General features: G+C 33.9%; 1 protein-coding gene across 1 annotated transcript; it reads left to right on the plus strand.

Annotated features, from left to right (window-relative positions):
- The first annotated feature begins 7196 nt into the window (after positions 1-7196).
- LOC149772595 (beta-alanyl-dopamine/carcinine hydrolase-like) lies at positions 7197-13693 on the plus strand. The gene is made up of 2 exons (XM_089947597.1): positions 7197-7321; positions 9348-13693. Exon 2 carries the CDS (start codon positions 9398-9400, stop codon positions 10556-10558), a length of 1161 nt encoding a protein of 386 aa, XP_089803723.1. The 5' UTR covers positions 7197-7321; positions 9348-9397; the 3' UTR covers positions 10559-13693.
- Positions 13694-14026: the final 333 nt, after the last annotated feature.

Genomic DNA, 14026 nt, shown 5'->3' on the forward strand with positions numbered 1-14026 from the left:
TAATCTTAACAAATGGAATCATCAGAAGTATTTCATGGATTAGCAATAGAACAGGATCCAGCATACGAAGAAATCAACAATCTGCTTCATCCAGATGGATATGAAAAATGAACAAGAACAGCATGAAATGTCATTATAAAAAATTAAAGAGGACCAATATAAAGTTCAATAAAAACAGAGACAAGACACTCGACTACTTGCACGAAAGAGACTTAATATTTGAACAATAGGAGGCTTTGATAGGCATGCCTTTACAAACAGGTTCATGGCATCCATGCTTTGAAATATAGCAATACATCTAAACACCTTAATGATTGTACAACTTGAGAAACGACGGCAACTGATGCATCTGTTAAATATGAATACATATTTCTAGCAGCTGATATTTGTGTGAGTATTGCTCTCATTCTTCTATAAACAGAAAACTCTACAGGTGAGATACACGTGTACAATGAATGATAACCTGTAGTAAATATACAACTCCTCACAAACAGGAGACGGTACAGCAAAGGGTTAAGTGGATTTAGAATGAAGAAGCCTTATCGATAGGAATTCCAGACTTACTCATTATGCATAGAAGCTTCTTTGGGTCTCATGATATTGAGTCAAGAGGTGATGATATCAACGCAGTGTTACATACCTTAGGTAGCATGCTGGTTAAAGAAATACCCATGTTACAAAGAAGTGAATACAGTTTAAGCTGAATAACTAAAACAAATTGATGATACGCACAATTTCTGGTGACCTGATAAGTTTAGATCATATAGTACTGAACAAGGTATTATCACTATTAAGTGTTAAAGTGATGATCAGACTATACAACTACATACATAGATCTACTTAAAATCATTATTAGACATATTATCCCCCAAAAAATATTGTAGTAGACAATTTAGATAGCAATAAATAATCGCATTTGATGATATTACAAATGACCATAACAAAACACAATTAAAGAATACTTTGATTATGAACATAAAACCGCATACTGCATACATTTGACTAAATCGTGTTATGATTTGTCAAAGTATACTAGGCTAATTCTACTTGGTTTGTATAGTCTAAAGGGTTAAACAGCTATATAGTTAAAACAGACAGACAGACAGACACAAACGCACACGCACACACCTACATATATATATATATATATATATATATATATATATATATATATATATATATATATATATATATATATATATATGTGTGTGTGTGTGTGTGTGTGTGTGTGTGTGTGTGTAATTAAAGCAGGAGCAATTATGTCTTTCGCTAGATCCAATCTACATTCAAATAATGACTTTTGGACAGCGTAGTATGGGTAATGACTTCTTTATTGTCATAATTAGTTTATCATGTTAAAAGCGATAAATATAACGAAAATATAATTTTAATTCTATACATGGAATTTTGAGGACCGCTCCGGTGGCCTACTGGTTAGAGCATCCGTCTCAGATGTGAGAGGTAACGGGTTTGAACCCCGACCGAGTCATACTAAAGACTTATAAAAATGACAATTCAGCTACCTCGCTAGGCGCTCAGCTTAAGAGGCTAGTGTTAGGACTGGTTGTCAGGATAACGTGGCTGGGTGGGATATGATGTTACATGTCCCCTGTATGATGCCTCAGTGCTTGACATCTTTAAAATGACCCACTGCAGACATCGTAGCGATATGAATGAGATGTTAAAGCTACGTACGTTAAAAGTCAAAATCACACGCACACACACACATGGGATGTTGAGAGAGAATGAAAAAAAAAAACGATGATTACTATATCGTGTAGTATGTCTAAAGTCGGAGGATAAATTCCTTTTAAGCATCTTGATGATTGACTGTTTATGGTCAAGTTTAGCAAGAAATCTTCTCACTTTATACTGCTTTCTTATTGTCTTGGACAGTGTACCATTGATATCGTTCTAAATCCTCTCTCACAAAACTTAGAAAGCATCTAACTTATATTAATACACCATGCAGTTTGGAAAAAGAAATGAAAATAAATTCGGACTTTAAACATATTTATCCCTATAATGTGTAGTAAAAGTAATGGGTCATTTAAATCCCAATGCTACATTCTACGGTTAGCTCTCCGCCATCTCACATATGGTTGAATGAGTGCTTGCATCGATATATTTTCTTAACATCAGAGGCTTGAGAAAATGAATTTAACACATTATGCGTGTATTTGAATGCTGTAGCAAGCTGCATTTAATGCATGAATACATACGACGATTTTAAATTACATAATAGGGTATATGGACATTATTACGTGCAGATGGGTGACTCACTAAATGTGAACGCTTTTGAATCGGCAAACCTTTTTAGTGGTAGGTACATTCCGTGTTGAAACTCCTTTCCAGATAAAATGTTGGTATGGCACTACTATGTGTTTAAGTACTGTAGTATATTTAACTTTACGGATAAAGATCAAAGATGAGTAGCACGCTAACGACTATAAATCTATCTATCTAACTATCTATCTATCTATCTATCTATCTATCTATCTATCTATCTATCTATATATCTGTCTGTCCATCCGTCCCTCCATATATTCATCCCTCTGACAGGAACAGATAATTGGGGAAGATCCTTTTTTGGCCAACTGGGAGAGAAGAGTCAAGTTTCCCTCAAGGCGGTTCAATAAAAAAAAGCACAGATGACATTTTTTTTTTAAAACCCCTATGCAAGCGTAAATAGTAGAGTCATTTCATTCATTACAATTACATACTGTTATACTTACCAAATTTAAGAACTTCATAAAACATTATAGCTATGCCATTTCTTTCAAGTTATACGAAAACAAGAAATAGTTCATTCCCAAACTCTTGATACGAGATAATACAATCTGTTCCCCAGATGGCACATTCATTTCTCTCTCAATGCCACTGGCATCATGGTGGTTTCTGCAAGAATCGTGCCAAATTGTCCATTGTTGCCTTCTTCTATGGAGTTTACCATGGTATAGATGCTTTAATACCTGCGAATTCCGATCTAGCATTATCTTTGTTATTCATTAATTTTCAACTCAAATCGAGGCTTAACTCAAATGTTAGAATCCCGTGCAGCGGCCATAACGCTGTTCAGTTCAGCAATAGGCCACTTTAGTGACAGATGTAAATTGTTGTCATTTATGCTGTATCCATATGACATTACAATCGAACTAGTGATATCTGGGACTGATATTTTCAGAGCATTTAACTTCGCTGCTGACCTCTGACCTCTTCCTGGGGCAGTATATGTATTTATGTATTTTTTTTCTGACCAAGTCTTGTCATTTTAATTTAGTCGTTCTTGACAAATAAAGTAGAAAAACTGTTCTAAAGACTTTTTCTAAACAAATCTCATTTTACACCTTAAAAAATCGCATTTTCGCTCTAATTTTTAAAACATAATCATTGGCGTTCATTAAAAAAAATTAACTTGACTAAAGTGGTATTTTCATTTTTAAGCACATTTCAAACTTTTAGTGTATAAGTCATTACTGTTACTAAGTCACTAACACTGAAACGTTTAGTAAATAATTCACAGGTCACAAACACTCAAAAGTTTCACTAGGATCCCACAGGCCATAAACACATTTTTATTAATGGAATAACATAGGTCAGTAACCCTCACAATATTCTTAAAATCTATTTGTCACTACCACTCAAAGTTGTAAGAGAAAAAGCATAGGCCGAAAATTCTTCACATACATCAAAATGAATCATCAAAACCATATGGTCTTAAACTACGTACATAAAAGAGCAAGAACTGACAAGTTGTGTCAAATTCAGCAAATAAAATGTATTTTCTTAGAACACAGAGTGAAAATTTGAAATGAACTTACAGTATTGTGAATTAAATCCCAAATAGTCCTATAATTTCTATATCAAGTCCAAATGGATGAAGTTCCAAACGAATTCCAGTTTTATTCCAATTAAATTTCAGTACTGAATGTGTTGATGTGCCTTCTTATGTCACGTTTTTAAGCTCTAATAAACAGTAACAAAAGAAAGAGTGAAAACATCAAGCTTTGCAAAAATTTAACAAATAATTTATTTCCCTGGAGAAAATAATGTAAAAATGAAAATAATAAGAACCTACGGTTTCAAAAATCAAATTCAAAATAATCCAAGAATAATCCACGAATTAAATTTTAGAAGTCCTAGTAATGAAATATTCTAAACAATTCAAGTTCTAGTCCCGACGAAAAATCCAAAATGGAAGGCGATGACGTATGTTATATCCTTTATAACAGAGATGTGCCTACAGCTCTTTGCTGACACACAAACAATATTCCGGTGCTTGAATTTCCAAATAAAATTTAGAGAAATGTCTTTGTCCAAGAATCCTGTATGATCACTCAAATATTTCCAGGAATCAAAATAGATTGAATAAAAATTAAAATTTAACTCTAAATTGGTCAAAAACAGACACGTTTCCAGTGTCCAAGGTAAAAGCCCAAACTGAGAAATATCTCTCAAAACATCACTATTATATCTAACTACTGCGCAATTTCGGGAAAGCCAGAATTGCGAAATAGAGGCTGTTTACAATTTAAAGTCGCATACTCACAGTATGACCTTGATAAAAAAACAATTATTTTACTCTGAGAATAAAATAGAAATAGAAAGTTTTTTACTTGTCTCAATGATTTCTGAATCAAGGTCGGAAGTAGGTCAAACTAGAAACAGTTTTTCTATTATTTGGTGTTTATGAAAAGTGTCAGGTCAAATTTAATTTTCTGGAAAATATCCAATTCCTAGTAAACACAATTAAATTATATTCACATGTAATGAACTTACAAAAAAGATTTTAAAACTTACAGACAAATAAATTAAATCAAATATAAATTAAATCAAATATACAAAACACCATGTAGTCTTGGATATTCTAATGTGCTTGGATTATGGCCATGTGCTAATAGTCTTTTGAAAAAGCACAATAATGCAATCCAAAAGTGTCCTTGTCTGCATTAACTATAATTCCAAATTAATGTTCCAGTCCGAGAAAATTATTAAGCACTTTATAATTCCATAAAATAACAACATAAAGAATATAAATCCTTCTACTTGACCTGTGACTGCAATTGCCATTTTCTGAAAATATTAAATCACTTAATGAAAACTTTATATATGTTTCTATGACCAGAATTAAGAATATAAAAATATTTAAGTTAATAAAGATCTGAATATTTAATCAACTCTCATCGAGAAACTTTTTGTCTATGGATTATGTTATTTACAAAACAAATATTCCTAGTTAGGTTCACAGTGAACTTTATTTTAGACACAGTCAAGTACAAAATACAAATGCACATAACATATAATCATTAGAATCCATCAAATAATACAAATAAATATACATAAAAAATATGCACTTAACACAAACACCCAATATAACCTACATTAATTGTTAATGTGTATTCTCATCTCTATTCAGCATATAATACTAATAATTTTAAACCAGCTGATTTGCCACAAAATATAGAACTTATCACTGTCACCATAACTGCTATAAAACAGTCCAAACTCTATGTAAACAGTGCACTACATCGTATGCTCTCAATTATGACGTCACGGCTCTTAAACAGGCTGCAACCATTTATGACTAATATCTACACGAGAGGCTATAATCACGCGAGAACGTTAATACCATTAATTAATGTACGATGACATACAAAACATTCAAACGTATGAATACTGTTATAAAAACCTTAAGAGAAAAGATGAAATTGTGAAAATAGATGAATTAATTGAAACATTAGTTATTCAGTCTACAAATATTAGAATAGTTTATTGTTAATTTATTGGAGTAGTTTTTAAATAGAGCTATATCATATGCATCGATGTTGTATTATAGATACATTTCACTCGAGGGTCAAAAGTTTGCATCTGACTCAAACTATTAATCCCGCTGATAAAACCGGTCTATAGTACTCAAAAACATAATGATGGATTCATTTTTTTCACGTGTCTGAACGAAAAATGTACATCGCAGTAAAAAAAATATATAGCAAATTCTGAATATTGTTCTAACTTTGAAAAGCAGAACACCCATTGAAAAAGTTTACTTATAAAATATAATGTTAAAAGTTTAATTTACACTGTATTATTCAGTGTAAACTTGCATTGCCGTGAAGCACATTTGAGCTTTCGAAGAAAAGTGCTTGATATTGACACGGTGACTGTAATACAGAGTGTTGTAGAGCAGCAGAATTGAGCAAAATTACCAATATAAACAGGTAAAAACAAAACGTCTGATTTTATCTATAATCGACGCAAATAAAAATAATGAATTAGTCGACATTTCGATTTGGCCTTGAATGCCGTTAAAAATAGCATTGAAAATATTTCGACTCAGAATACACTAATGAAACCGTATATGCTGCGATGTTGAACGGTGTTAAGGTTTTTTGCAGCAATGCGAGTGTGTCTGCTACACACGTGTGCATATAACACCGATTGAGTAGCATCATTTTTTGGTGATGTGTGCTAAGTCGTGAGGGAATATGGGTTTGTGTGTGCAGGCAAGTCCATGGGCGCCGTTTACCCGCGGACCTGAGGTAGAGTATGAATTAAAAATTATCTAACCTGTAATTGTATTAAAATAATAATTCTGCTCACTATCATCAAGTACCCATCTATAGGAATCCAGTGCTAGTATATTCCGTTCTGTCTGGTGTATATTTACAATTCTCTCTCTCTCTCTCTCTCTCTCTATCTATCTATCTATCTATCTATATATATATATATATATATATATATATATATATATATATATATATATATATATATATATATATATATATATATAGATATAGATAGATAGATATAGATATATATAGATAGATAGATAGATAGATAGTCAAGCCTGCCATTACGCTCACATTTACTCAGCCCACATCTGTTCACAATGGCCATTTTAATTTTGATCCCATTAAATCAAAAAATCAAATTCAAATGCTCCGTATGCACCGGTCACCTGCTTTAAAAAAAACAGCAACAAAATGTTTCATAACCAAACATTGTTTACTCTCTACCTTAAGCAGTCACTGGTGTGTATCAACAGTGAAAACTCAGTCTTTTGGTTCATCACCAAGACATTTTTTTAGATAACAGAATATCATGAAATCGATGTACAAACATTTCTTATCTCGCTTGTACACGCACTCCAGTCAAGTTAAAGTTGTAACTCAAAGTTCGTGTCAATCTGTCAAATTCGAAAACGAGGTAGATTTTATCATTATGATCGAGGATTGAAGCAATACAGTTCCGGGATGATGTTATCGCAGCAGATTTGGAAGTCGTCTTGTTTTCCATCATGTCTCTTCTTCCGGCTTGACAGGTATTGTTTGATATATTTATTATTTGCCCGTGAATTGAAGCTATATCTGAAAAATAAAGTCCATTTTTGAGAAGATATACAGGTTACCACCCCTTGGCATAAGGGCCAGGGATCATCTAATATTTAAAACTTTGCAAATAGGTCATAAAAAGTAGCCATGTACGGTTATTCATCACATAAACCAAAAGAAGTCTTTAGATATGCGTCTCTTTCATCTTAGCGAGATGGGCAATTGACTTATCGACATATTGTTTGTATAGTTTGAAAGACAATAAGTCCGGAGATTATTTACAGTCAATATTGATTTGATCTATTGGCTGGATTAAATTTAACCGAATAGAGTAATCTTGCGTGGAACATAAAAATTGGAATAGGCCAATTACGCATAATTTATTATTTTGTTGTACAGAGCATGCAAAACAATATTGATATATACTACTACTACTACAACTACTACTACTAATAATAATAATAATGATACTGATATCCGGTTTATGTAATTTGTTAAAGAAACTGATTTTAAATAGTGAAAACGTGGACAAAGACCAGTATTGCCTTTGTTCATGTCCTTTAGGAACAGGATCTGGAAGCTTTATCGGAGAAGACAGGACACTAATTTGGGATTAATTTGAAACAACAAAGCAGTATGTCCCTTGTCAAATTTTGTCTATATATGTCGAAAAGTCATTTAATACAGTTTCCTCGATATTTGTAGGTAGCTTGTTTATAAACTTGAAATTTAGAGATTCAGGACTAAAACGAATAACACTATTTACATTGTGAAATGGATATATGTCAGGGTTTTGTAATGTAAAAGTATGTCCTAGACGCGGAGATCCGATTTCACCATGCATATTTATTTTTTCGTGTTCATATTGTTCGGATATATATTTGAAAAAAAAACACAACAATTAAAACAATTCCTATGAACAATACGACCGCTCCGGTGACCTGGTGGTTAGAGCGTCCGCCTTGGATGCCGGAGGTTGTGGGTTTGATCCCCGGCCGAGTCATACCAACGACTTACACAAATGGTACTAACGGCTTCCTCCCTTAGCGCTCATCATTAACAAGTTAGTGCTGGTCGGTCTGGTGTCAGGATAATGTGACTGGGTGGGGCATCATGCTACATGTCTGCGGCATGGTGCCTCAGTGCTAGACATCACTATGAACTGCCACACTGCAGAGATTGTAGCGATATGGCTGAAATTTTTTTAAAGCTACGTTAAATATCCAAATCACACACACACACACACACACACACACACACACACACACACATGAACAATACTTGAATTAAATTACGCCAGTATGCTCATAAAATGTTGTGGGGTTTTTTTTGGTGATAGTAGTGAAATATGTTTTCGGGATACATTAGATGTAATTTATAGAATGTCAAGATTTAAAAAAAAAACAAATTAATGTAGAAAAGTCTAGGGATGTTTTCATTGGTCATTACCGAAGTCAAACATAATATTGCATCAAGATTCAAACTGGGGATGTGAACAAGAATAATTTGGACTTTTAGTTATAATTGTTACAGAGATAGTGTAAGACATTTTGATTTAAGTTATCCTAAGATAAAGAATAAAATAGGCAGCTCATTATAGATGCAGTGCATGGAGAACTTACAATATTTAAATTCTTAGCTTTATCTAAATTCATAACCCTTCTATAATGTTTGACTAACCTACCACATTTTGTGACTAAAAACGTGAAACAAATTATCTTTTTACAGCTTTATGCATAATTTAGGACTATATCGTGTTAGCAGACATGCAATTTGTCCAGATTAAAACCTGTGAGGTCTGAGGCGGTGAAAGTTAAAGATTATAGTAAAGTATTGTAGAAGATAGCATGGTTGAGAGTAGACGTTTTATCTCTTTTTTCCTGTGTGAAAGTTGGTACAGTCAGTTTTTTAATTATTTTTGTTTTTCATGAAAATAAATGTTTACAATTTATAGTGGAGACTACTTAAAGCTTGGTGGGTTCGATCTAATTATTGTTTACATTCTTATCATTTCAGACACTCAATAGGAAATAATTCTTTAACATTTGGTTGATAAACGTTTCATCATGGCACAAGTGGAAAACACACCAGCTCTTCCTATACTGTTTGCCAGAGGGACACATTATGAAGTGGGTCACCACATTGGGTCAGTATTCCGAGAATGGATAAAAAAATATTTCAACTCTTGCTCCGTCATTCAAACACATATCCTCCCCATTTATTATACCCAGAAAGGAAGGGACATCTATTCGGAATATCTCAAGGCAGCAGAGACCAGCTTTCCACAGTACGTTACAGAAATTCGAGGAATGTCCGACGGAAGTGAAATGCCATTTGAACACCTTTTCTTGTTGAACTTATCAAACGAACCATATTCTATGAATTTCATGGAAGTGACAAACGACCTTGAGAGGCATATGAATGGGTGTACGTCTGTCTGTCTCAACACGCCTGATGTTAAGATTCTGGCACACAACGAAGACTGCGACCCGATGACCGGTACTTTTAGCTACATCATCAATGCACATATTATTGACCCAGATGCTAACAGAGGAACTGTCACTTGCAAGGAAGAACAATTCACCGCATTGTCTTACCCTGGGATGTTGCCAGGATATACATTTGGGTTTAACAAGCACGGTTTTGTTTTTGCAGTAAATGAGATTGAACCAAGAAGAGTAAGCTTGGGCTCGACACCCGTAGGTTTAAAAACGAGAGCGCTTTTGTCAGCATCAAATGTAGATGAGTCTGTCCGAATTGCTCGTAATGTAGGCTACGGGTCTTCTGCTGGATTTAATGTAAATATAGCATCATTGAATCACAAAGAGATGTGGTCATTAGAAGTAGGACCTGGAAAATCGGAGAGTCCATTAAAATTGACCACTATCGCTGAGCAAAAAGATCCTGACAAACCTTGCCATTACTATCATTTCAACCATTATAAGCATCTAGAGGGAACTGAGCAAATCCCTTATTTACCATCTTCATATGCACGAGCTAAACGTGCAGAAGAGATAGCGCCACCTAGGACTATCAGGGATGTCAAAGCCGTGCTTGGTGATAAACAAAACAGCAAGTATCCAATATTCAGGCGTCCCCATGACCCGGATCACTCTTTAACGGCGTGCACGGCTGTGTTCGATATTTTGGACAAAACCATGGAAATATTTGTAGAGGATCCCAGCGTGTGTAATGCACCTTACTGGAATCTTCCTTTAACATTTTAAAGTGTATATGTCTGTAGTAAATGAGCCAGATAGTTGTATATATACTATTGTAAACGCCAAGAATATTATTGGCATATTTTCTATGGTAGTTCCTGGAGATATCATAACCATTGAAGGTTGCATACATTGAAGGTAATGTATCATTAACGCCTAACAAAGCATTGAATGGTTGTTTAGTGCAGTCTTTTGGCTTTTTTGTTGAATAACAATAAAAAAACAGATGTGATTCTGTCAGTATGTTTAGGGTCTTGCATCTGACATGTATGTATGTATGTATGTGTGTGTGCTCGCGCGTGCGTGCGTGCGTACGTGCGTACATGCATGCATGTATGTATGGATGTATGCATGTCTGTCTGTCTGTTTGTCAGCATGCATGTATGTATGTATGTATGTATGTATGTATGTATGTATACATAGTTCAGTACCTAAAATGAATTTCATGTTAGACAATACGTATATGATTTAATTCCAGCATTAATGTCGATTTGCTTAATTGATTTTACAGCTTTTTCCTTTTTACCCCGATGTCAAAATTTGCTAGTAGTTCCTATTATCTAAAGAAGAAATGAAATTAGTATTCCTTAGCGTTTGCAACATAGTCTAAACTCTGCTGGAAAAGACAAAATATCTTCTTTTTTACATGCTACCTTTCAGAGAGAGAGAGAGAGAGAGAGACTTTTTAAAATTATTTTGATTGATAAGTGCTGATTGTAAATGAATGAAGAATCTTTTATCTAACATAAACGAAGCAATATTTTTTCCTTAACCGATCAATGTTCCAAAGTTTATTTGTTGGAAGTTTCATTGATCCTAAATGCTTTTGTAGAATTGTCCATACATTTTAACTCAGAGTTCCATAGCTCCGATAGTTCGCACGCACGAAGATTATTGGGTCAATGGTCAGCGGGTTTATGGTTTCGAAGGTTCGTTACTTTATAGGAAAAGGGTGAACGTTAACAAATCAAATGTTTGTTTAGTTCAAAGGTATTTGTCAAAAAGAGATTCATTGGTCTGAAGGTTCATTAGCATTAGTCCAAATATATTTGAAGACAGAAACAAAAATTGTATTCTTGTATTTAAAAATGGGTTCACTATTTCAAATTATTTAAATTAATATGAAGACCATTAGTCCCATCATATTTGAAAGAATGTTCATTTGATCAAACTTTAATTAGTCTGAGTATATCCGATTATTGGCTACTTTGAGCTGTAATAATGCTTTAAAAAGTTCCGGACATAATTTAAAAAATGGTCCCCAGATAGGATTCCTTGCATACACAATTTCAAGCCATAAATGTTAACCAAAACAATTTTATTATCATAATGTGTTCTTCTAAAATGGGGTACTAAAACAGAAAATGTTACAAATGCACACTCAGAAGAAACGTTAGCTGTATTTAAAAAAGAATTATACATTTACTTTATGTGTCACTTTTAAGCAAATTATCTTATACTAAATCGGCATTTTTTCAAACAAATAACATGATAAAATGAGGACACAAAATATTGCGTTACTGTAAGAAAACAACAAGCGATATTTTAAACTTTTACAGTTACGGAGAAAAAAAACGGAAAAATCATTTTCTTTTATACTAATAACTTTCCAATTTGTGCAAATTAATAAACAAATTTGTAATAGAAACTAGAAACGTTTCTAATGGACATAAAAGTCCCAACCAATATACATTGAAGGTACATCTGTGTGCAAAGGTTCATTAAGATCCCACAACCCACTAAAGCTTTAAAGAGCGGGCACAAAAATAACACCGATGACCCTGACAATCTATCTGTGACCTTGATTTTAGGTCGAGGCTCTGTGTGTAATAAGTAGTTGTTGTTGTAGGGTTTAACGCCATTTTTCAGCACACGATAGGCTATACATGGCGGCCAGTATTAATGGTGGCGGAAGAACCCGGGAAAACCCCGGAAAGAACCACCGACCCACGAGAAGCTACTGGCAAGCTTTCTCACATACCCACATTAGCCGAATCCTAGACTCGAACCCAGACAGACAGAGGTGAGATGGCAGTGATCCGTAACGGAGAGCGCTTTAGACCACTCGGCCACTCGGGGCCCCGTGTGTAGTAAGTAACACATTGTCTACTTATTATGCATAGTTATGCAATATTTCACCAATACCTAAGTTCATCTTTGCACCTAGTCTCTGACCTTGAGATCCGAAGCATTGATATTGGTGCGCTGAACATCTAGAGAATATACCCGTCTTTGCAGAGTTAAATTTAGAAGTTATGTGCCTCTCACGAGCATCTAAAACTTGGGAATGGTTCTGTTTATAAAGAGGGCAGTCGTTTGGTACGCGACACACGTTGTATAGTAGATATACACAAATGTGCAAAGTTTCATTGAATCTACCCAGGCCATTGAAAACGTTATGCACGGGTCAAAAATGCATGAAGGAGATTGAGACGGCGTGCCATTACGGAGACAATGCGAATTAGCATTACGCTGGACATTTCGAAAATATTTCACTTGGTGGACAAGGAAGATCCCATCTAAAGATGTCCATAGCTTTAACAATAATCAGGAGACAAGGTGTTTAAGACTGGTCTTTTTCAATCGATAGTCTTTTATGAATATACATTGTTTCAATTATTTTGAAATATCATAATGGATATATACGGATCTAAAAACATCGATGAAGTAGGAATTTGTTTTTTGTGTGTAAATAAAGGGGGAGGGGTAGCGTTTATTAGTCAGGAAACAAAACATGCATGTATGGTTCAATTGTACCTAGAAACGCTGATTTTCAATGAATAGAAATTTACACACACACACACACACACACACACACACACACACACATATATATATATATATATATATATATATATATATATATATATATATTGTAGTTACATTTTGAGGCAATATAACGAGGATAGACTGTGGCAATGAAAGAAACATTGTTCTACCTTATTTAGAATAATATTCCCATCAACTGTAGTTAGGATAATATAGACCATTTACCACCCTCACATATCATTTGAAATATTTAGAGATATAAATTTGTTATGCTAGCCCGTGAACAGCAGAAATAATTTTGATATTTCTCTCCAGGGAAACGAAAGCGATATTTTCTAAAACTATTAACAAATAAATTAAATTAAAATTGAATTGTGTTGAGCATTTATTTAGTTATTTGTTTATGTGTCAGTTTTGTAAAAGAGCAAACATCAAAATGATATAAATGTTAAAGGAGATCCGGTATAATGTCCTTGCTGACATGGATATTAATCCGAAAAATCCGGTATAATGTTCTTGCTGTCATGGATATTAATCCATTTTGCTACGGAAGATGTCCAAATAATGATGAAATCAAAAGCAGGATGAGCACTGTGGCATGATTCATTATGCATATTTACTGTTAATATGCTGGCAATGAATAAGCGTACATCTTTGCCAGCAACAAAGTAATAAATACACCGAACCCATATTTAGTGAAACATG

This window comes from Sinohyriopsis cumingii, unplaced genomic scaffold (genome assembly GCF_028554795.1).
Source record: "Sinohyriopsis cumingii isolate HCF-2022 unplaced genomic scaffold, ASM2855479v2 utg001348l, whole genome shotgun sequence".
Lineage (NCBI taxonomy): Eukaryota > Metazoa > Mollusca > Bivalvia > Unionida > Unionidae > Sinohyriopsis > Sinohyriopsis cumingii.

Coding starts and splice junctions, on each gene's coding strand:
- LOC149772595 (XM_089947597.1), top strand. CDS start 9,398: ATGGCACAAGTGGAAAACACACCAGCTCTTCCTATACTGTTTGCCAGA.